Source organism: Petromyzon marinus, chromosome 66 (assembly GCF_048934315.1).
Source record: "Petromyzon marinus isolate PM22_M1 ecotype Great Lakes invasive population chromosome 66, UKy_Petmar_22M1.pri1.0, whole genome shotgun sequence".
NCBI classification, from domain to species: Eukaryota; Metazoa; Chordata; class Hyperoartia; order Petromyzontiformes; family Petromyzontidae; genus Petromyzon; species Petromyzon marinus.
This window is the reverse complement of record NC_133732.1, coordinates 3660045-3683530: the sequence shown is the minus strand read 5'-3', so window position 1 is coordinate 3683530 and position 23486 is coordinate 3660045. Positions and strand designations below refer to the sequence as shown.

The window sequence follows — 23486 nt, the reverse complement described above, 5'->3', positions numbered from 1 at the left end:
GTAAACTCAACACTGCACCATAGACTCAACCCTGCACCATAGACTCAACATTGCCCTTAGACTCAGCACTGCACCATGGACTCAACACTGCCCATAGACTCAACACTGCATCATAGACTCAACACTGCACAATAGACTCAACACTGCATCATAAACTCAACACTGCACCATAGACTCAGCACTGCCCATAGACTCAACACTGCACCGTAGACTCAACGCTGCACAATAGACTCAACACTGCACCATAGACTCAACACTGCACCATAGACTCAGCACTGCCCATAGACTCAACACTGCACCGTAGACTCAACACTGCCATAGACTCAACACTGCCATAGACTCAACACTGCACCATAGACTCAACACTGCCATAGACTCAACACTGCACCATAGACTCAACACTGCACCATAGACTCAACACTGCACCATAAACTCAACACTGCACCATAGACTCAACACTGCACTAAGACTCAACACTGCCCCATAGACTCATCACTGCCCATAGACTCAACACTGCAACAAAGACTCAACCCTGCACCATAGACTCAACATTGCACCATAGACTCAACACTGCACCATAGACTCAACACTGCACCATAGACTCAACACTGCACCATAGACTCAACACTGCCATAGACTCAACACTGCACAATAGACTCAGCACTGCACCATAGACTCAACACTGCACCATAGACTCAACACTGCCATAGACTCAACACTGCCATAGACTCAACACTGCACCATAGACTCAACACTGCCATAGACTCAACACTGTACCATAGACTCAACACTGCAACAAAAACTATTTTGGGGACTGCAGGGGTACTGTAACCCCCTCCCTCCCGTGGACTCTCCCCCCCCCCCCCGCGTCTCCGTGCCAGATGGAACATTCCGCTTCGCCTCCTACTACGGGGACCACATGGTCCTGCAGAGGGAACCAAGCGGCGCCCCCGTGTGGGGGTTTGGCAGCCCCGGCGCCCGCGTGGTGGTGGTGCTCTACCGGGGCGGCGCCGAGGGGGAGGGACCGAGGATGCTGGTGCAGAGGCACGAGGCCAACGTGTCGACAGGTCCACACGCCCCTCACTCACGACTCTAGACTCTAGACTCACAGACTCACTCACGACTCTAGACTCTAGACTCACTCTAGACTCTAGACTCACTCTAGACTATAGACTCACTCACAGACTCACTCTAGACTCCAGACTCACTCACAGACTCACTCTAGACTCAGAGACTCAGAGACTCACTCTAGATTCACTCAGAGACTCACTCAGAGACTCACTCACAGACTCACTCTAGACTCAGAGACTCAGAGACTCACTCTAGATTCACTCAGAGACTCACTCAGAGACTCACTCAGAGACTCAGAGACTCACTCTAGACTCACTCTAGACTCTAGACTCATTCACAGACTCACTCAGAGACTCAGAGACTCACTCTAGACTCACTCAGAGACTCACTCAGAGACTCACTCAGAGACTCAGAGACTCACTCTAGACTCACTCAGAGACTCACTCAGAGACTCACTCAGAGACTCAGAGACTCACACAGAGACTCACTCTAGACTCACTCTAGACTCTAGACTCACTCACAGACTCACTCAGAGACTCACTCTAGACTCACTCAGATACTCACTCAGAGACTCAGAGACTCACACAGAGACTCAGAGACTCACTCTAGACTCACTCACAGACTCAGAGACTCACTCACAGACTCACTCACAGACTCACTCAGAGACTCACTCAGAGACTCACTCATAGACTCACTCACAGACTCACTCTAGACTCTAGACTCACACACAGACTCACTCAAAGACTCACTCAGAGACTCACTCAGAGACTTACTCAGAGACTCACACAGAGACTCACTCAGAGACTCACACACAGACTCACTCACAGACTCACTCAGAGACTCATTCACAGACTCACACACAGACTCACTCAGAGACTCACACACAGACTCACTGAGAGACTCACTCACAGACTCACACAGAGACTCACTCTAGACTCTCACTCTAGACTCTCTTTCGCTCTAGACTCACAACAGGCATCGTCAGGGGTTGGGATCGAACCCACGACCTCCTGTAGACCAGGCGAGATAGTTAACATCTCAACGGGTAGGGAGACACTCAAACTACAAAGTACAGATAGTCCCAGACTAACGCTGGTCCGACTTACGACATTTCGATCTCACGATGGCGATTAGCGACACGACAAAATTGTAAGCTACTTTTAATTTCGAGCGGCAGGCAAACGCGGCAGCAGCGTTGCTACCAGGTAACGACACTGTAACTTTATCGTCGCCATCCCCCTCTTCCGACAACTAAGCTAATGTAGCCGTTGACAACCTAAACATCGTTCAAGTTTGCAGACGACGGACCGGATCTTGTGGTGAGTACAGTGGAACGTGACTGCAGGAATTACACTTTGGTTTTTTCGGTAAAGTCACGTAGAAATAATAATAAAATTAATTATATAATAGCACACGACGTTTCGATTGCAACACAGGCAATCATCATCAGGTACAGAATTAACACAGGCACATCAGGGGACATAGAGAGAGGCGGAGGAGCACACTAAATCAAACAGGGTTTAGCAAAAATTATGAAACTATATAAAGCAACACACACGGTCGGTTAAAACACAATTAACGCATGGTCTGGTTGATTACGCTATTTCGAAGATTGCTAAATTGTAAGTTAAGTGTGAAATTTAAGAGAAGTGATAGAACACAGATCGCAAAGAGACATATGGTGAGAGACGCGCACACAGAGAGACACGCGTCACGATACGTTGAATGCGTGTGTGATACGCAGCTTTAGCGATTTCATTTTAGCGTTACCCTGTACGACCTCCGTGACCTCCTCCGTGACCTCCTGCATGACCTCCTTGGCCTCTGTGACCTCCTCTGTTACCTCTTCGGTGACCTCCTGCATGACCTCCTTGGCCTCTGTGACCTCTGTTACCTCCTCGGTGACCTCCTGCATGACCTCGACCTCCGTGACCTCCGTGACCTCAGTGACCTCTGTGACATCCATGACCTCCTGCATGACCTGCATGACCTCTTCGACCTCCGTGACCTCCTCTTTGACCTCTGTGACCTCCCGCATGACCTCCTGCATGACCTCTTCGACCTCCGTGACCTCCTCTGTGACCTCCGTGACCTCCTGCATGACCTCCGTGACCTCCTCCGTGACCTCCTCCGTGACCTCCTCTGTGACCTCCGTCCCCAGGGCTGGGCACGTGGTTCGTGACCCTGAAACCCATGGCGGCGGGCGGCCCTTACTCTCTGGAGGCCACGGAGCTGGAGACGTCGTGGGGGGCCACCCCGCGGGGCCGGGGTCTCCGCGTCACGCTGAGCGACGTGCTCTTTGGCGACGTGTGGCTCTGCGGGGGGCAGAGCAACATGGAGATGACCGTGAAGCAGGTGGGGGTGGGGTGGGTGGGGTGCGGTGGGTGGGGTGCGGTGGGTGGGGTGGAGTGGGTGGGGTGTGGTGGGGTGGGGTGGGTGGTTGAGTGGGGTGGAGTGGGTGGGGTGGGGTGGGTGGGGTGGGGTGGAGTGGGTGGGGTGGGGTGCGTGGGGTGGGGTGGGTGGTTGAGTGGGGTGGAGTGGGTGGGTGGGGTGGGGTGGGTGGGGTGAGTGGGGTGAGTGGGGTGGGTGGGGTGGGGTGGGTGGGGTGGGTGGGGTGGGGTGAGTGGGGTGGGTGGGGGGGGTGAGTGGGTGGGGGGGTGCCCTGCCTCACCCCTAGTCACTACCCCACACTATATGTTCCCCCAGGCCCAGGTAAAACTACGTGGCCGGGAGTCGGAGCCATTCCCTGTACACCTTGGGGTGCGTGGTTCGTGAAGCCTTCAATAGCTGTACCGGGGGAATCTCCATTTGGTACAGATATAATGGGAGGCTGATCGATGCCCGGGTGCGGTCAAGGGATGGCTCCCTATTGGTCAACCATGTTATGTATGCGCTGCTGCTGAACATGGAGCTTGCCACCAAGAGGTGGGGCCCTACCATCAGCCCCACCAAAACAAAGCACCTGCCTGGGTATTTTGTACGAACTCCCAATCGGTGATGGGGCAGTTGTGGAGAGAGTGGAGAGTTTCCCATACCTGAGCAGTGTGCTCATGACCGGCTCTGGTTTAACAGCAGAGGTCTCACTCCGAATCAGTCGAGCGGCAATATCTTTTCATCGGTTGCGTAACGCTGTGTGGAAGCTACCTGGTCTGTCGCTCCGCACTAAGCATCAGGTCTTCTCGGCCACGGTCATTCCCTCCCTTCTCTACGCTTGCGAAACGTGGACCCCCGTAATGGAACATCTTCGCCGGTTAGAATCATTTAGGCTGGCCTGCCTACGATCCATCCTGGTTTTAACCAGGCTGGATTGTGTGAGGAGCTCACACATCCTCGAAAGATCTGGGCAAGGTCCCATCGGTGAGCTCCTACGGTGGGGAAGGCTGCGTTGGCTGGGCCATGTAGCCCGCATACCCAATCACCGCATGCCCAAACGGGGCTAAACGGGCGCGGCACGGGCTAGAGAAGAGATGGAGTGATGTGGTACAAGAGGATGTGGAGCTGAGTGGATTTGCCGATGACTGGTACCAGCGGTGTCAAGATTGGCCTCTGGAGGAGGCTCGTGAAGGACGCTACTGGGCAGTTGGAGGCAGTCGCTCTCCAACAACAACGGAGGGCAGAGGAGCGACGCTCACAACAACGAGTGGAGCGCCGGGTGGCTAAAGCACAGCAGGTTGGCACAGTAGGGGGCACAGGTGGTGCATCAGTCAGTCGACCCGTGGCACCTGGGTCTGCCCTGTGACCTCCTGCCAGCGATCGTTCGACACTTCACGTGGTCTCAAGGTGCACATAGCCTGGCACAAGTGTCGTGGTGACATCACCGACACTTAGTGACGATTGGCAGTTGTTGTTGTTGTGTGTGTGTGAGTCTGTCTATGCGTCTGTGTGTCTGTGTGTGTCTGTGTGTGTCTGTGTGTCTGTGTGTGTGTGTGTTCTGTGTGTGTGTCTGTGTGTCAATGTGTGTGTGTGTCTGTGTGTGTGTCTGTGTGTGTCTATGTCTGTGTGTGTCTGTGTGTGTGTGTCTGTGTCTGTGTGTGTCTGTGTGTGTGTGTCTGTGTGTGTGTGTGTTCTGTGTGTGTGTCTGTGTGTGTCTGTGTGTCAATGTGTGTGTGTGTCTGTGTGTGTGTTTGTGTGTGTGTCTATGTGTGTGTGTGTGTGTCTGTCTGTGTGTGTCTGTGTGTGGCCTGGCGTCGTGGTGACGTCACCGCCACTTAGTGGCGAATGGCGGTTGTTGTTTGTTGTTGTTGTTGTTGTGTGCACCACAGGTAATGAACGCCAGCTGGGAGCTGGCTCAAGCCTGGCGCTATCCCCGCATCCGTCTCTTCGCCGTGGCGCTGGAGCAGTCGACGCGGCCGCTGACCGACCTCTCGCGAGTCGACCTCCCCTGGAGCATCCCCACGGCCGGTGGGGGGGGGCTTGGGGGGTGGGGGGCGGGGGCGTGGGGGGGTTAAAGATGGGGGGGGGGGTGGAGGTCACGAGGTGGGGGGGTCACGGAGGGGTCACAGAATAGTGGGTGGGAGTTCACAGATATCTCTCTCTGTCTCTGTCTCTCTGTCTCTGTATCTGTATCTCTCTCTGTCTCTCTCTCTGTATCTGTATCTCTCTCTGTCTCTGTATCTCTCTCTCTGTATCTCTGTCTCTCTCTCTCTGTGTCTCTGTCTCTGTCTCTCTCTCTGTCTCTGTCTCTCTGTCTCTGTATCTGTCTCTGTATCTGTATCTCTCTCTGTCTCTCTCTCTGTATCTGTATCTCTCTCTGTCTCTGTATCTCTCTCTCTCTGTATCTCTGTCTCTCTCTCTCTGTGTCTCTGTCTCTGTCTCTCTCTCTGTCTCTGTCTCTCTCTCTCTGTATCTCTCTCTGTCGCTGTATCTCTGTCTCTGTATCTCTCTCTGTCTCTGTATCTCTCTCTGTCTCTGTATCTCTCTCTGTCTCTGTATCTCTCTCTGTCTCTCTATCTGTCTCTCTGTCTCTATTTCTGTCTCTCTCTGTCTCTGTATCTCTGTTTGTCTCTGTCTCTCTCTGTCTCTGTATCTCTCGCTGTCTCTGTCTCTCTCTCTATCTCTGTATCTCTCTCTGTATCTCTCTCTGTCTCTGTATCTTTGTCTCTGTCTCTCTCTCTCTCTGTCTCTCTCTCTGTCTCTGTCTCTCTGTTTGTCTCTGTCTCTCTCTGTCTCTGTATCTCTCTCTGTCTCTGTCTCTCTCTCTGTCTCTGTATCTCTCTCTCTGTCTCTGTATCTCTCTGTCTCTGTATCTGTCTCTGTATCTCTCTGTCTCTGTATCTCTCTCTGTATCTCTATCTATGTATCTCTGTCTCTGTGTCTCTGTCTCTCCCTGCCGCCGTGCGTAGAGAACCTGGGCGAGGGAGACTTCTCCGTCTTCTCCGCCGTCTGCTGGCTGTTCGGCCGCGACCTCCAGCGCGCCCTGACGAGCCGCGGGGCGGCCGCCACGGTGCCCGTGGGCCTCGTGCAGTCCTGTTGGGGCGGCACCCCTGTGGAGGCCTGGTCGTCACCGCAGGCCCTTGCACGTTGTGGCCTGCACGCCCGGCACGCCCCGCACGCCCGGCACGCGCCCGGAGGCTACGGCGACGCCGACGCCGCCGCCGCCAGGTTCAGATCATCGAAGGGCGTTTTGGCTGCTGCTGGAATTGTCCATACGAGTAGCCGGTGTGGCGGTGTAGTATCGTGAACGTCGCCACTGGGGAGACAAAGGCGGCCGGGCGTAGTGGTGCTGGCCACCCACCCCCCTCCGTGTGCCGTTACGGCCTTCATAGGTGCTGCTCGCTAACAGCACTTGCCCCGACGGTGTGTTACAGGCTACACGGGGGATTTTTGTCTTGTGTGTACGTACGCATGTATCTGTGTCCGTGGATGTTTCTAACTAAACTTGTGCCGGAGGCTCCGGGGGGGACAGGCGTCTGTGACGTCTCCTGGCCAAACCCCATTTGGCGGAGCCAGGAGACTGAATCCTTACCCTCGGGGCTCCTCCAGAAGCAGCGAAAAGCCGCTGCGGGTGGCCACGTGGAATGTTCGAATGCTCACTGCAGAGGAGAGGCTGCCACTCCTCTGTCGGGAGCTTGTCCGGTACCGCCTAGATCTCCGCGGTATTCAGGAGGTCCGGTGGACCGGTTCTGGCTCCTGCCACCATGAGGGGTGGACAGTCCTCTACTCGGGGCAGGAGACTGCCAAACAACAGGGTGTGGCTCTTCTTCTGAACAAAAGAATGAAGGGGGCGTGGGAGCGTGGCGGTGAGGTGTGGGAAGCTGTAAGCCCCAGGATACTTTGGGCTCGCCTTCCCATCAACCAGAGGCGAGGAGTGGTGGTCGTGGTTACTTATTCCCCCACCGAAGACGAACATCCGTGGAGGGATGCAGGCAAGGCCGATGAGCCAGATGCCTTCTATGACCTCCTGTCACAGGTGCTGGCTAAAGTGGCCCCTCGGGATAGAGTCATCTTCTTGGGTGACTTCAATGCCCGAGTTGGTCATGATGTTGGCACCTGGTCTGGAGTGATTGGAAGGCATGGGCCAGATCAGCTCAATAACAACGGCAGGAGGCTGCTAGATTGTTGTGCAGCCCATGGGCTTGTAATTACCAACACGCTGTTCCGGCATCGGCACATCCACACAACATCATGGATGCACACCGGGTCCAAGCAAGAACATCTGCTGGACTACATAGTGACGGACCAGCGGATGCGAGCCCATGTCCTTGACACCAGGACCTACCGTGGAGCTGATCTGCCCGCTGACCATCGACTTGTCATCTGTAAGATGCTCCTGCCACTCTTCTACTCTGGTGGTGGGTGTACACCCAGGACCCCATTCAAACTCATAGTGGCATGGTCTCAGCTAGCTGATGAAAGTTGCAAGCGAGAATTTCATAATCGCTTGCGGCTGGGATTGGCATCGTCCCCGACTCCTCCTGATGTCGAGGGTAAATGGGCGAGGTTTAGGACTGTGACTGATGCAGCTGCAATGGCTGCTTTGGGTACGCGGTCCAGACCTCCCCAGAGACCCTGGCTGACAGAGGAGGTGTTCAGGATGGTTGAGAAAAAGCGACAGGCCCACTGTCATCGGCTACAGAATCCCACGTCAGAGAATGAGGAGGCTTACCGCAGCCTTCGCTCGGAGGTTCGGAGAGCCGTGAGGCGCTGCAAGGATGGGTGGTGGTCGCGGGTTGCTGAGGAGATGGAGTCTGCCTCAGTGGCCCGTGATCACAAATCTCTATTTAACTCCATCAAAAAAGTAACCTGCAGCGCCACACCTATTACCATCATTAGGGGAAAAAACGGTGATCCAATCTCCGACCCCCAGGAACAGGTTCGCAGATTTGCTGGGCATTTCTGTGAGGTCCTGGGGGAGGGAAAATCCCACAGCCAGGAAAACATCGTGGCACAAGGTGAGGATGACCCTGCTGAGGCTGCGGTGCCTCAAATATTGGAATGTCACCCCCTGTGAGTGGCTGGCTGAGGTGCCATCTGCTGAGGAAGTATTGAAGGCGATCCGGAGTCTGAGACCAGGAAAGGCAGCGGGCAGAGATGATCTCCCAAGCGAAATGCTGAGGGAGGGTGGCGTTTGTGCACAGACTGCCCTATATGACATCATAACAACAGTCTGGACCACTGGACGGGTTCCGCAGGATTGGAAGGATGCCCTGGTGGTCAATGGCGGAGCCAGGATTTTCAGGTAGGGGGGGCAACCCCTCCAGCAATGAATAATGATAGCGGAGTTGTTAGTAAGTAAGGAGTTGTCAGTAAGTAAGGAGTTAGTAAGTAAGGAGTTGTTAGTAAGGAGTTGTTAGTAAGTAAAGACTTGTTAGTGAGTACGGAGTTGTTAGTAAGGAGTTGTTAGTAAGGACTTGTTAGTGAGTTAGGAGTCAGTAAGTACAGAGCTGTTAGTAAGGAGTTGTAACTAAGTAAAGACTTGTTAGTGAGTAAGGAGTTGTTAGTAAGTACGGAGTTGTTAGTAAAGAGTTGTTAGTAAGTAAAGACTTGTTAGTGAGTAAGGAGTTGTTAGTAAGTAAGGAGTTGTCAGTAAGTAAGGAGTTGTTAGTAAGTAAGGAGTTGTTAGTAAGGAGTTGTTAGTAAGTAAAGACTTGTTAGTGAGTAAGGAGTTGTTAGTAAGTACGGAGTTGTTAGTAAAGAGTTGTTAGTAAGTAAAGACTTGTTAGTGAGTAAGGAGTTGTTAGTAAGTAAGGAGTTGTCAGTAAGTAAAAACTTTAACGTAGCTATTTCTGTGAGCAGTTACAAGCTAATCACTCAGCTATTTCAATGCTTAATTCTATGCTAATTCCATTGTCAAGGGGTGCCTCTGCGGATGTGTATGCCTTAACTTAGCTATTTCAATGCTAAATTCTATGCTAATTCATTTAACAATGGGTGCCTCTGCGGATGTGTATGCTTTAACTTTTAACATAGCTATTTCTGTGACCAGTCACAAGCTAATCATTCAGCCATTTCAATGCTAAATTATATGCTAATTCCTTTGTCAAGGCGCTTTGTTCCTCTCACACAGCTTAAAGGCCGTGATCTGAACGTGGCTGTTTCACTCCAGCGCTGTCCTACCAGACAGTCTCGTCCCTTCACCTGATGAAGGCCGCTTGTGTTGTGGCCGAAACGTCATGAGAATATTGTGTTATTTTATTTTATCAATTTATTATTTTATTCTCATTCTACGTGACTTTACCGAAAGAACCAAAGAAGATGAGTTGTTAGTAAGTAAGTTGTTAGTGAGTGATGAGTTGTTAGTGAGTAATGAGTTAGTGAGTAAGGAGTTGTTAGTAAGTAAGGAGTTGTTAATAAGGACTTGTCCCTTGCTTTTTATTCGACGTGTGTGCGGCGATGACGCAGCCATCGATCGAGGGTCAAGTTCGCACCGCGTTGTTAGTGATCGGCATCGCGCTCGCTGAAGGTGTTGATGCCTTCAGGGAAGTCGTGGACTCTGTAGACGCAACTGCGCACAATTCTGAGAGTCCCTTATAACCGCTTTGCCGTTACTTGTTGCCAATCGTGGACTCAGACTGTCGTCCTGTCATCTCACAGAGTCCCTGGCACGTAATAATACGCTGCACGGTGGCAGTGGGGGTCGCAAAATGCCGATTTATTACCAATAAACCCCAGTGATCCGATGGAAATCAGGGATTTCGATCGGGTCATTGGGGGGGCACGTGCCACCCCACCCCCCCCCCCCCCCCCCCACTGGCTCCGCCAGTGCAGGTGGTCCCCCGCTTTAAGAAGGGGGGCCGCACAGACTGTAACAGCTACAGGGGCATCTCACTCCTCAGTGTGCCGGGAAAGGTCCTGGCAAGGTTTATTCAACATCGCCTTGCCAGGCACGCTGAGGAGAGGCTTGCGGAGCCCCAATGCGGTTTCAGGAAAAGGCGGTCCTGCACAGATGCCATATTTTCTGTCGGTCTGCTACAGCAGAGGTGTAGCGAATTCCAACAAGACCTACATCTCTGCTTTATTGACCTGGTCAAGGCCTATAATACCATCAGTAGGCCTGGGTTCTGGATTGTTCTTTGTGCTTTTGGAGTACCTAACCCTCTGCTCACGATCATTAAGGACCTTCATGATGGTGAGCGGGCCCGGGTAAAACTACGTGGCCGGGAGTCAGAGCCATTCCCTGTACACCTTGGGGTGCGACAGGGATGTCCTCTGGCTCCCACATTATTTAACATCTATTTTGACCATGTAGTTCGTGAAGCTTTCAATAGCTGTACCGGGGGAATCTCCATATGGTACAGATACAATGGGAGGCTGATCGATGCCCGGGTGCGGTCAAGGGATGGCTCCCTATTGCTCAACCACGTTATGTATGCCGATGATTTGGTAATAGCTGCTCATTCAGAGGAGGAGTTGGAGACGCTGCTGTTGAGACTGGAGCGTGCTACTAAGAGATGGGGCCTTACCATCAGCCCCACCAAAACTAAGCACCTGCCTGGGTATTTTGTACCATCGGACACTCCACCCCCACAACTCCCAATCGGTGATGGAGCAATTGTGGAGAGAGTGGAGAGTTTCCCATACCTGGGCAGTGTGCTCATGACCGGCTCCAGTTTAACAGCAGAGGTCTTACTCCGAATCAGTCGAGCGGCAATATCTTTTCATTGGTTGCGTAACGCTGCGTGGAAGCTACCTGGTCTGTCGCTCCGCACTAAGCTTCAGGTCTTCTTGGCCACGGTCATTCCCTGCCTTCTCTACGCTTGCGAAACGTGGACCCCCCTAATGGAACATCTTCGCCGGTTAGAAACATTTAGGCTGCCCTGCCTACGATCCATCCTGGGTTTGACCAGGCTGGATTGTGTGAGGAGCTCACAAATCCTTGAAAGATCTGGGCACGGTCCCATCGGTGAGCTCCTCCGGCAGGCAAGGCTGCGTTGGCTGGGTCATGTAGCCCGCATGCCCAGCCACCGCATGCCGAAACAGCTTTTGTTCGGCCGGATCCAGGGGGCTAAACGGGCGCGGCACGGGCTAGAGAAGAGATGGAGTGACGTGGTACAGGAGGACGTGGAGCTGAGTGGACTTGCCGATGACTGGTACCAGTGGTGTCAAGATCGGCCTCTGTGGAGGAGGCTCGTGAAGGACGCTACTGGGCAGTTGGAGGCAGTCGCCCTCCAAAAACAACGGAGGGCGGAGGAGCGACACTCACAACAACGAGCGGAGCGCCGGGTGGCTAAAGCACAGCGGGTTGGCACAGTAGGGGGCACAGGTGGTGCATCAGCCAGTCATCTCAGTCATCTCAGTCAGTCGACCCGTGGCACCTGGGTCTGCCCCGTGACCTCCTGCCAGCGGGCGTTCGACACTTCACGTGGCCTCAGGGTGCACATAACCTGGCACAAGCGTCGTGGTGACGTCACCGCCACTTAGTGGCGAATGGCGGTTGTTGTTGTTGTTGTGTATGTATCTATGTGTGTGTATGTATCTACGTGTGTGTATGTATGTATCTGTGTATGTGTATCTATGTGTGTGTGTATGTATCTGTGTATGTGTATCTATGTGTGTGTATGTATCTATGTGTGTGTGTGTATCTGTGTGTGTATGTATCTATGTGTGTGTGTATCTGTGTGTGTATGTATCTATGTGTGTGTGTGTATCTGTGTGTGTGTGTATGTATCTATGTGTGTATCTGTGTGTGTATGTATCTATGTGTGTGTGTAAATCTGTGTGTGTATGTCTCTGTGTGTATGTATCTATGTGTGTGTATGTATCTGTGTATCTGTGTGTGTGTATCTGTGTGTGTATGTATCTATGTGTGTGTGTATGTATATGTGCGTGTATGTATCTGTGTGTGTATGTATCTGTGTGTGTATGTATCTGTGTGTATATGTATCTGTGTGTGTATGTACCTATGTGTGTGTGTATCTGTGTGTGTGTGTGTGTATCTGTGTGTGTGTGTATCTGTGTGTGTGTGTATGCATGTGTGTGTGTCTATGTGTGTGTATCTATGTGTGTGTATCTGTGTGTGTATGTATTTATGTGTGTGTGTATGTATCTATGTGTGCATGTGTATGTATCTATGTGTGTGTGTATGTATCTGTGTGTGTATCTATGTATGTGTATGTATCTATGTGTGTGTGTATCTGTGTGTGTATGTATCTATGGTGTATCTGTGTGTGTATCTGTGTGTGTGTATCTGTGTGTGTATCTATGTGTGTGTATCTATGTGTATGTATCATGTGTATCTGTGTGTGTATGTATCTGTGTGTGTGTATCTGTGTGTGTGTATCTGTGTGTGTGTATCTGTGTGTGTATGTATCTGTGTGTGTGTGTATCTGTGTGTATGTATCTGTGTGTGTGTATGTATCTGTGTGTGTGTATCTGTGTGTGTGTATCTGTGTGTGTGTATCTGTGTGTGTGTGTATGTATCTGTGTGTGTATCTGTGTGTGTGTATCTGTGTGTGTATCTGTGTGTGTGTATCTGTGTGTATGTATCTGTGTGTGTATGTATCTGTGTGTATGTGTGTGTGTATGTATCTGTGTGTGTATGTATCTGTGTGTCTGTGTGTGTGTATCTGTGTGTATGTGTGTGTGTATCTGTGTGTGTGTATGTATGTGTGTGTATGTGTGTGTGTATCTATGTGTGTGTATCTATGTATGTATGTATCTGTGTATCTACGTGTGTGTGTGTGTATCTGTGTGTGTGTATCTGTGTGTGTGTATCTGTGTGTGTGTGTATCTATGTGTGTGTGTATGTGTGTGTGTGTATGTGTGTGTATGTATCTATGTGTGTGTATCTATGTATGTATGTATCTGTGTATCTACGTGTGTGTGTGTGTATCTGTGTGTGTGTATCTATGTATGTATGTATCTGTGTATCTACGTGTGTGTGTATCTGTGTGTGTGTGTCTGTGTATGTATGTATGTATCTATGTGTGTGTGTATGTATCTGTGTGTGTGTATCTGTGTATGTATGTATCTATGTGTGTGTATGTATGTGTGTGTATGTATCTATGTGTGTGTGTATCTATGTGTGTGTGTATCTGTGCGTGTATCTATGTGTGTGTGTCTGGGCGTGTGCAGTGCTGGGAGGGGCGCGCTGGCCTCGTTTGCGGGGTCTCCCAAGGCTCACTCCGTGCTGTGGAATGCCATGATCCACCCCCTGCTCAACATGAGCCTGTGGGGGGTCGTGTGGTACCAGGGTGAGACACACGGGGAGAGAGAGAGACACGGGGAGAGAGAGACACGGAGAGAGACACGGGGAGAGAGAGACTTGGGGAGAGAGAGACACGGGGAGAGAGAGACACGGGGAGAGAGAGACACGGGGAGAGACACGGGGAGAGAGAGACACGGGGAGAGAGACATGGGGAGAGACACGGGGAGAGACACGGGGAGAGAGAGAGACACGGGGAGAGAGAGACACGGGGAGAGAGAGACACGGGGAGAGAGAGACACGGGGAGAGAGACACGGGGAGAGAGAGACACGGGGAGAGAGACACGGGGAGAGAGAGACACGGGGAGAGAGAGAGACACGGGGAGAGACACGGGGAGAAACACGGGGAGAGAGACACGGGGAGAGAGACACGGGGAGGGAGAGACACGGGGAGAGAGACACGGGGAGAGAGACACGGGGAGGGAGAGACACGGGGAGAGAGACACGGGAGAGAGACACGGGGAGAGAGAGACACGGGGAGAGAGAGACACGGGGAGAGAGAGACACGGGGAGAGAGAGACACGGGGAGAGACACAGGGAGAGAGAGACACGGGGAGAGAGACACAGGGAGGGAGAGACACGGGGAGAGAGACACGGGGAGAGAGACACGGGGAGAGAGAGACACGGGGAGAGAGAGAGACACGGGGAGAGAGACACGGGGAGAGACACGGGGAGAGACACGGGGAGAGAGAGACACGGGGAGAGAGAGACACGGAGAGAGAGACACGGGGAGAGAGAGAGACACGGGGAGAGAGAGAGACACGGGGAGAGAGAGACACGGGGAGAGAGAGAGACACGGGGAGAGAGAGAGACACGGGGAGAGAGACACGGGGAGAGACACGGGGAGAGACACGGGGAGAGACACGGGGAGAGAGAGACACGGGGAGAGAGAGAGACACGGGGAGAGAGAGAGACACGGGGAGAGAGAGACACGGGGAGAGACACGGGGAGAGAGACACGGGGAGAGACACGGGGAGAGAGAGACACGGGTAGAGAGACACGGGGAGAGAGAGAAATGGGGAGAGAGAGACACGGGGAGAGACACGAGGAGAGACACGGGGAGAGAGAGACACGGGGAGAGAGAGAGACATGGGGAGAGAGAGACACACGGAGAGAGACACGGGGAGAGAGAGAGACACGGGGAGGGAGAGACACGGGGAGAGAGAGAGACACGGGGAGAGACACGGGGAGAGACACGGGGAGAGAGAGACACGGGGAGAGAGACACGGAGAGAGAGAGACACGGGGAGAGAGAGACACGGGGAGAGAGAGAGACACGGGGAGGGAGAGACACGGGGAGAGAGAGAGACACGGGGAGAGACATGGGGAGAGACACGGGGAGAGAGAGACACGGGGAGAGAGACACGGGGAGGGAGAGACACGGGGAGAGAGACACGGGGAGAGAGACACGGGGAGAGAGAGACACGGGGAGAGAGAGACACGGGTAGAGAGACACGGGGAGAGAGAGACACGGGGAGAGAGACACGGGGAGAGAGAGACACGGCGAGAGAGACATGGGGAGAGAGACATGGGGAGGGAGAGACACGGGCAGAGAGAGACACGGGGGGAGAGACACGGGGGGAGAGACACGGGGAGAGAGAGACACGGAGAGAGGGACACGGGGAGAGAGAGACACGGGGAGAGACACGGGGAGAGAGAGACACGGGAAGAGAGACACGGGGAGGGAGGGACACGGGGAGAGAGACACGGGGAGAGAGAGACACGGGGAGAGAGAGACACGGGGAGAGAGAGTCACGGGGAGAGAGACACGGGGAGAGAGAGACACGGTGAGAGAGACATGGGGAGAGAGACATGGGGAGCGAGAGACACGGGGAGATAGAGACATGGGGAGAGAGAGACACGGGGAGAGAAACACGGGGAGAGAAACACGGGGAGAGAGATACGGGGAGAGAGACACGGGGAGAGAGACACGGGGAGAGAGACACGGGGAGGGAGAGACACGGGGAGAGAGACATGGGGGACAGAGAGAAAGAGACACGGGGAGAGAGACACGGAGAGAGAGACACGGGGAGAGAGACACGGGGGGAGAGACACGGGGGGAGACAGAAACAGGGAGAGAGAGACACGGGGAGAGAGACACGGGGAGAGAAAGACATGGAGAGAGGGACACGGGGAGAGAGAGACACGGGGAGAGAGAGACATGGAGAGAGGGACACGGGGAGAGAGAGACACGGGGAGAGAGAGACACGGGGAGAGAGACACGGTCAGAGAGACACGGGGAGAGAGACATGGGGAGAGAGACACGGGGAGAGAGAGACACGGGGAGAGAGAGACACGGGGAGAGAGAGACACGGGGAGAGAGAGACACGGGGAGAGAGAGACACGGGGAGAGAGACACGGTCAGAGAGACACGGGGAGAGAGACACGGGGAGAGAGAGACACGGGGAGAGAGAGACACGGGGAGAGAGAGACACGGGGAGAGAGAGACACGGGGAGAGAGACACGGTCAGAGAGACACGGGGAGAGAGACACGGGGAGAGAGACACGGGGAGAGAGAGACACGGGGAGAGAGAGACACGGGGAGAGAGACACGGGGAGAGAGACACGGGGAGAGAGACACGGGGAGAGAGAGACACGGGGAGAGAGAGACACGGAGAGAGAGACACGGGGAGAGAGAGACGCGGTGAGAGAGAGACACGGGGAGAGAGAGACACGGGGAGAGAGAGACACGGGGAGATAGAGACACGGGGAGGGAGAGACACGGGGAGAGAGACACGGGGGATAGAGAGAGAGAGACACGGGGAGAGAGACACGGAGAGAGAGACACGGGAAGAGAGAGACACGGGGAGAGAGATACGGGGGGAGAGACACGGGGGGAGACAGAAACAGGGAGAGAGAGACACGGGGAGAGAGACACGGGGAGAGAGAGACATGGAGAGGAGGGACACGGGGAGAGAGAGACACGGGAAGAGAGAGACATGGGGAGAGAGAGACACGGGGAGAGAGAGACACAGGGAGATAGAGACACGGGGAGAGAGAGACACGGGGAGAGAGAGACACGGGGAGAGAGAGACTTGGAGAGGAGGGACACGGGGAGAGAGAGACACGGGAAGAGAGAGACACGGGGAGAGAGAGACACGGGGAGAGAGATACGGGGAGAGAGACACGGAGAGAGAGACACGGGGAGAGAGAGACATGGGGAGCGAGAGACACGGGGAGATAGAGACATGGGGAGAGAGAGGCACGGGGAGAGAAACACGGGGAGAGAGATACGGGGAGAGAGACACGGGGAGAGAGACACGGGGAGAGAGACACGGGGAGGGAGAGACGCGGGGAGAGAGACATGGGGGACAGAGAGAGAGAGACACGGGAAGAGAGACACGGAGAGAGAGACACGGGGAGAGAGACACGGGGGGAGAGACACGGGGGGAGACTGAAACAGGGAGAGAGAGACACGGGGAGAGAGACACGTGGAGAGAAAGACATGGAGAGAGGGACACGGGGAGAGAGAGACACGGGGAGAGAGAGACATGGAGAGAGGGACACGGGGAGAGAGAGACACGGGGAGAGAGACACGGTCAGAGAGACACGGGGAGAGAGACACGGGGAGAGAGACACGGGGAGAGAGAGACACGGGGAGAGAGAGACACGGGGAGAGAGAGACACGGGGAGAGAGACACGGGAAGAGAGAGACACGGGGAGAGAGATACGGGGGGAGAGACACGGGGGGAGACAGAAACAGGGAGAGAGAGACACGGGGAGAGAAACACGGGGAGAGAGAGACATGGAGAGGAGGGACACGGGGAGAGAGAGACACGGGAAGAGAGAGACATGGGGAGAGAGAGACACGGGGAGAGAGAGACACAGGGAGATAGAGACACGGGGAGAGAGAGACACGGGGAGAGAGAGACACGGGGAGAGAGAGACTTGGAGAGGAGGGACACGGGGAGAGAGAGACACGGGAAGAGAGAGACACGGGGAGAGAGAGACACGGGGAGAGAGATACGGGGAGAGAGACACGGAGAGAGAGACACGGGGAGAGAGAGACATGGGGAGCGAGAGACACGGGGAGATAGAGACATGGGGAGAGAGAGGCACGGGGAGAGAAACACGGGGAGAGAGATACGGGGAGAGAGACACGGGGAGAGAGACACGGGGAGAGAGACACGGGGAGGGAGAGACACGGGGAGAGAGACATGGGGGACAGAGAGAGAGAGACACGGGAAGAGAGACACGGAGAGAGAGACACGGGGAGAGAGACACGGGGGGAGAGACACGGGGGGAGACTGAAACAGGGAGAGAGAGACACGGGGAGAGAGACACGTGGAGAGAAAGACATGGAGAGAGGGACACGGGGAGAGAGAGACACGGGGAGAGAGAGACATGGAGAGAGGGACACGGGGAGAGAGAGACACGGGGAGAGAGACACGGTCAGAGAGACACGGGGAGAGAGACACGGGGAGAGAGACACGGGGAGAGAGAGACACGGGGAGAGAGAGACACGGGGAGAGAGAGACACGGGGAGAGAGAGACACGGGGAGAGAGACACGGGGAGAGAGACACGGGGAGAGAGAGACACGGGGAGAGAGACACGGGGAGAGAGAGACACGGGGAGAGAGAGACACGGGGAGAGAGAGACACGGGGAGAGAGAGACACGGGGAGAGAGACACGGGGAGAGAGACACGGGGAGAGAGAGACACGGGGAGAGAGAGACACGGGGAGAGAGACACGGGGAGAGAAGCAGGGAGATGGACAGAGAAACTCACTCACTCACCCACCCCACCCACCCACTCACCCACCCACCCACTCACCTACGCACCCACTCACTCACCCACCCCACCCACTCACTCACTCACCCACCCCACCCACCCCACCCACCCACTCACCCACCCACCCACTCACCTACCCACCCACTCACTCACCCACCCCACCCACTCACTCACTCACCCACCCCACCCACCCACTCACCCACCCACCCACTCACCTACCCACCCACTCACTCACCCACCCCACTCACCCACTCACCCACCCACCCACTCACCTACCCACCCACTCACTCACCCACCCCACCCACTCACTCACTCACCCACCCCACCCACCCACCCACTCACCCACCCACCCACTCACCTACCCACCCACTCACTCACCCACCCCACCCACTCACTCACTCACCCACCCCACCCACCCACTCACCCACCCACCCACTCACCTACCCACCCACTCACTCACCCACCCCACCCACCCACTCACCCACCCACCCACCCACTCACCTACCCACCCACTCACTCACCCACCCCACCACTCACTCACTCACCCACCCCACCCACCCACTCACCCACCCACCCACTCACCCACCCACTCACTCACCCACCCCACCCACCCACTCACCCACCCACCCACTCACCTACCCACCCACTCACTCACCCACCCCACCCACTCACTCACCCACCCCACCCACCCACTCACCCACCCACCCACTCACCTACCCACCCACTCACTCACCCACCCCACCCACTCACTCACTCACCCACTCACTCACCCACTCACTCACCCACTCACTCACCCACTCACCCACCCACCCACTCACTCACCCACTCACTCACCCACTCACCCACCCACTCACCCACTCACTCACTCACCCACCCACCCACCCACTCACCCACCCACTCACTCACCCACCCCACCCACTCACTCACTCACCCACCCCACCCACCCACTCACCCACCCACCCACCCACTCACCCACCCACTCACTCACCCACCCCACTCACCCACTCACCCACCCACCCACTCACCTACCCACCCACTCACTCACCCACCCCACCCACTCACTCACTCACCCACCCACCCACTCACCCACCCACCCACTCAGCTACCCACCCACTCACCCACCCACTCAATCACCCCCCCACCACCCCCCACCACCCCCCCCACCACCCCCCCACCAGGGGAGGAGAACACCCAGGTGAACCCTGACCTCTACAACTCACTCACCCCCCCACCACCCCCCCACCACCCCCCCACCATCCCCCCACCAGGGGAGGAGAACACCCAGGTGAACCCTGACCTCTACAACTCACTCACCCCCCCACCACCCCCCCACCACCCCCCCACCACCCCCCCACCAGGGGAGGAGAACACCCAGGTGAACCCTGACCTCTACAACTCACTCACCCCCCCACCACCCCCCCACCACCCCCCCACCACCCCCCCACCAGGGGAGGAGAACACCCAGGTGAACCCTGACCTCTACAACTGCACCTTCCCCGCCATGGTGGACGACTGGCGGAGCGCCTTCCACGCCGCCACTCACGGTGCCACCAACCCCATCCTGCCCTTCGGCTTCGCACAGGTGGGGGGGGGGGGGGGGGTGGGGGTGGTGGGGGGGTGGTGGGGGGGTGGTGTGGGTGGGGGGGTGTTGTGGGTGGGGGTGGTGATAGTAGTGATGGTGGTGATGATGAAGATGGTGGTGGTGGTGATGATGGTGATGATGACGATGGTGATGCTGGTGATGGTGATGATGGTGATGATGGTAGTGATGACGATGATGGTGGTGATGTTGATGGTGATGATGATGATGCTGGTGATGCTGATGATGCTGGTGATGATGGTGATGATGACGATGATGCTGGTGATGATGATGACGATGATGCTGGTGGTGATGGTGATGCTGGTGGTGATGGCGGTGATGGTGGTGATGATGATGCTGGTGATGATGCTGGTGGTGATGATGATGGTGATGATGATGATGGTGGTGATGATGATGGTGATGATGATGATGGTGGTGATGATGATGATGCTGATGATGATGGTGATGATGATGGTGGTGGTGATGGTGTTGATAGTGGTGATGGTGGTGACGACGATGATGCTGCTGATGGTGGTGGTGATGACGATGATGGTGGTGGTGGTGATGATGGTGATGCTGGTGATGACGATGTTGATGACGATGATGCTGGTGATGACGATGATGGTAGTGGTGATGGTGGTGATGACGATGATGGTAGTGGTGATGGTGGTGATGAGGATGATAGTAGTGGTGATGGTGGTGATGGTGATGATGATGCTGATGATGATGGTGGTGGTGATGACGATGATGATGACGATGATGATGACGATGATGATGACGATGATGGTAGTGGTGATGGTGGTGGTGATGATGATGATGCTGCTGATGATGACGATCATGGTGGTGGTGACAGTGGTGATGGTGGTGATGGTGGTGATGACGATGATGACGATGCTGCCGCTGGTGCGTGCGTAGATCTCGTCCAGCGACCCGCGCTCCGTGCGTGAGGAGTATCCGCGCGTCCGCTGGCACCAGAGCGCCGACCGCGGCTACTGCCCCAACGGGAGAATGCCGGGAACCTTCATGGCCGTCACCCTGGACCTGTGCGACCGCGAGTCGCCCTACGGCATGTGGGGACTCGCTCGCTCTAATACACGCTAACACACGCTAACACACGCTAACACACGCTAACACACGCTAACACACGCTAACACACACTAACACACACTAACACACGCTAACACACGCTAACACACACTAACACACGCTAACACACGCTAACACACGCTAACACACGCTAACACACGCTAACACACGCTAACACACACTAACACACGCTAACACACACACACACAAACACACGCTAACACACTCTAACACACGCTAACACACGCTAACACACACACACATACACACACACGCTAACACACGCTAACACACGCTAACACACACTAACACATGCTAACACACACACACTAACACACGCTAACACACGCGCTAATGCACACGCTAACACACGCGCTAATACACGCTAATACACACTAATACACACGCTAACACACACACGCTAACACACGCTAATACACACGCTAACACATGCGCTAATACACGCTAATACACACTAATACACACGCTACCACACACGCTAATACACGCTAATACACACTAATACACACGCTAACACACGCGCTAATACACGCTAATACACACTAATACACACGCTAACACACACGCTAACACACACGCACACACGCTAATACACATGCTAACGCACGCTAACACACACGCTAACGCACGCTAACACACACGCTAAAGCACGCTAACACACACGCTAAAGCACACTAACACACGCGCTAAAGCACACTAACACACACGCTAACGCACGCTAACACACACGCTAACGCACGCTAACACACACGCTAAAGCACACGCTAACGCACACTAACACACACGCTAACACACACACACGCTAATACACACGCTAACACACGCTCACACTAACACACGCTCACACTAACACACACGCTAACACACACGCTAACACACACACACACACACGCTAATACACGCTCACGCTAACACACACGCTAACACACACGCTAACACACGCTAACGCACACGTTAACACACACACACGCTAATACACGCTAACACACACGCTAACACACACGCTAATACACACGCTAACACACACGCTAATACACACGCTAACATACACGCTAATACACATGCTAACACACACACACATGCTAATTCACACGCTAACACACACACTAATACACACGCTAACACACACACTAATACACACTAACACACACGCTAATACACATGCTAACACACACGCTAATACACACGCTAATACACATGCTAACACACACGCTAATACACACGCTAACACACACGCTAATACACACGCTAACACACTCACTAATACGCACGCTAATACACACGCTAACACACACGCTAATACACACGCTAACACACACGCTAACACACACGCTAACACACACGCTAATACACACGCTAACACACACTAACACACACGCTAACACACACGCTAACACACACGCTAATACACACGCTAATACACACGCTAACACACACGCACACGCTAATACACACGCTAACACACACGCTAATACACGCTAACGCACACGCTAATACACATGCTAACACACACGCTAATACACACACTAACACACACGCTAATACACACGCTAATACACACGCTAACACACACGCTAATACACACGCTAACACACACGCTAATACACATGCTAACACACACGCTAACACACACGCTAATACACACGCTAATACACACGCTAACACACGCTAATACGCACGCTAATACACACGCTAACACACACGCTAACACACGCTAATACACACGATAACACATTGTTAACACACATTGTTAACACACGCTATCACACATTGTTAACGCACACTAACACACATTGTTAACACACACTAACACACATTGTTAACGCACACTAACACACATTGTTAACACACACTAACACACATTGTTAACGCACGCTAACACATTCTTAACACACACTAACACACATTGTTAACACACACTAACACACATTGTTAACACACACTAACACACATTGTTAACACACACTAACACATTGTTAACACACGCTAACAGACATTGTTAACGCACGCTAACACACATTGTTAACGCACACTAACACACATTGTTAACGCACGCTAACACACATTGTTAACACACGCTAACACACATTGTTAACACACGCTAACACACATTGTTAACGCACACTAACACACATTGTTAACGCACGCTAACACACATTGTTAACGCACGCTAACACACATTGTTAACGCACGCTAACACACATTGTTAACACACACTAACACACATTGTTAACACACGCTAACACATTGTTAACACACACTAACACACATTGTTAACACACACTAACACACATTGTTAACGCACACTAACACACATTGTAAACGCACACTAACACACATTGTTAACGCACGCTAA

The 23486-nt window shown here is 54.1% G+C and overlaps 1 protein-coding gene across 1 annotated transcript in view; it reads left to right on the top strand.

Moving 5' to 3' along the window:
- The window catches only part of LOC116957904 (sialate O-acetylesterase-like), a 68904-nt gene that overhangs the window by 10443 nt on the left and 34975 nt on the right, over nucleotides 1–23486 (top strand). Inside the window, exons 3-9 of the mRNA XM_076054428.1 lie at nucleotides 882–1067; nucleotides 3233–3426; nucleotides 5334–5472; nucleotides 6414–6672; nucleotides 13585–13703; nucleotides 19893–20026; nucleotides 20939–21093. Coding sequence (XP_075910543.1) covers nucleotides 882–1067; nucleotides 3233–3426; nucleotides 5334–5472; nucleotides 6414–6672; nucleotides 13585–13703; nucleotides 19893–20026; nucleotides 20939–21093 — 1186 coding nt within the window. The remainder of the gene's footprint in view (nucleotides 1–881; nucleotides 1068–3232; nucleotides 3427–5333; nucleotides 5473–6413; nucleotides 6673–13584; nucleotides 13704–19892; nucleotides 20027–20938; nucleotides 21094–23486) is intronic.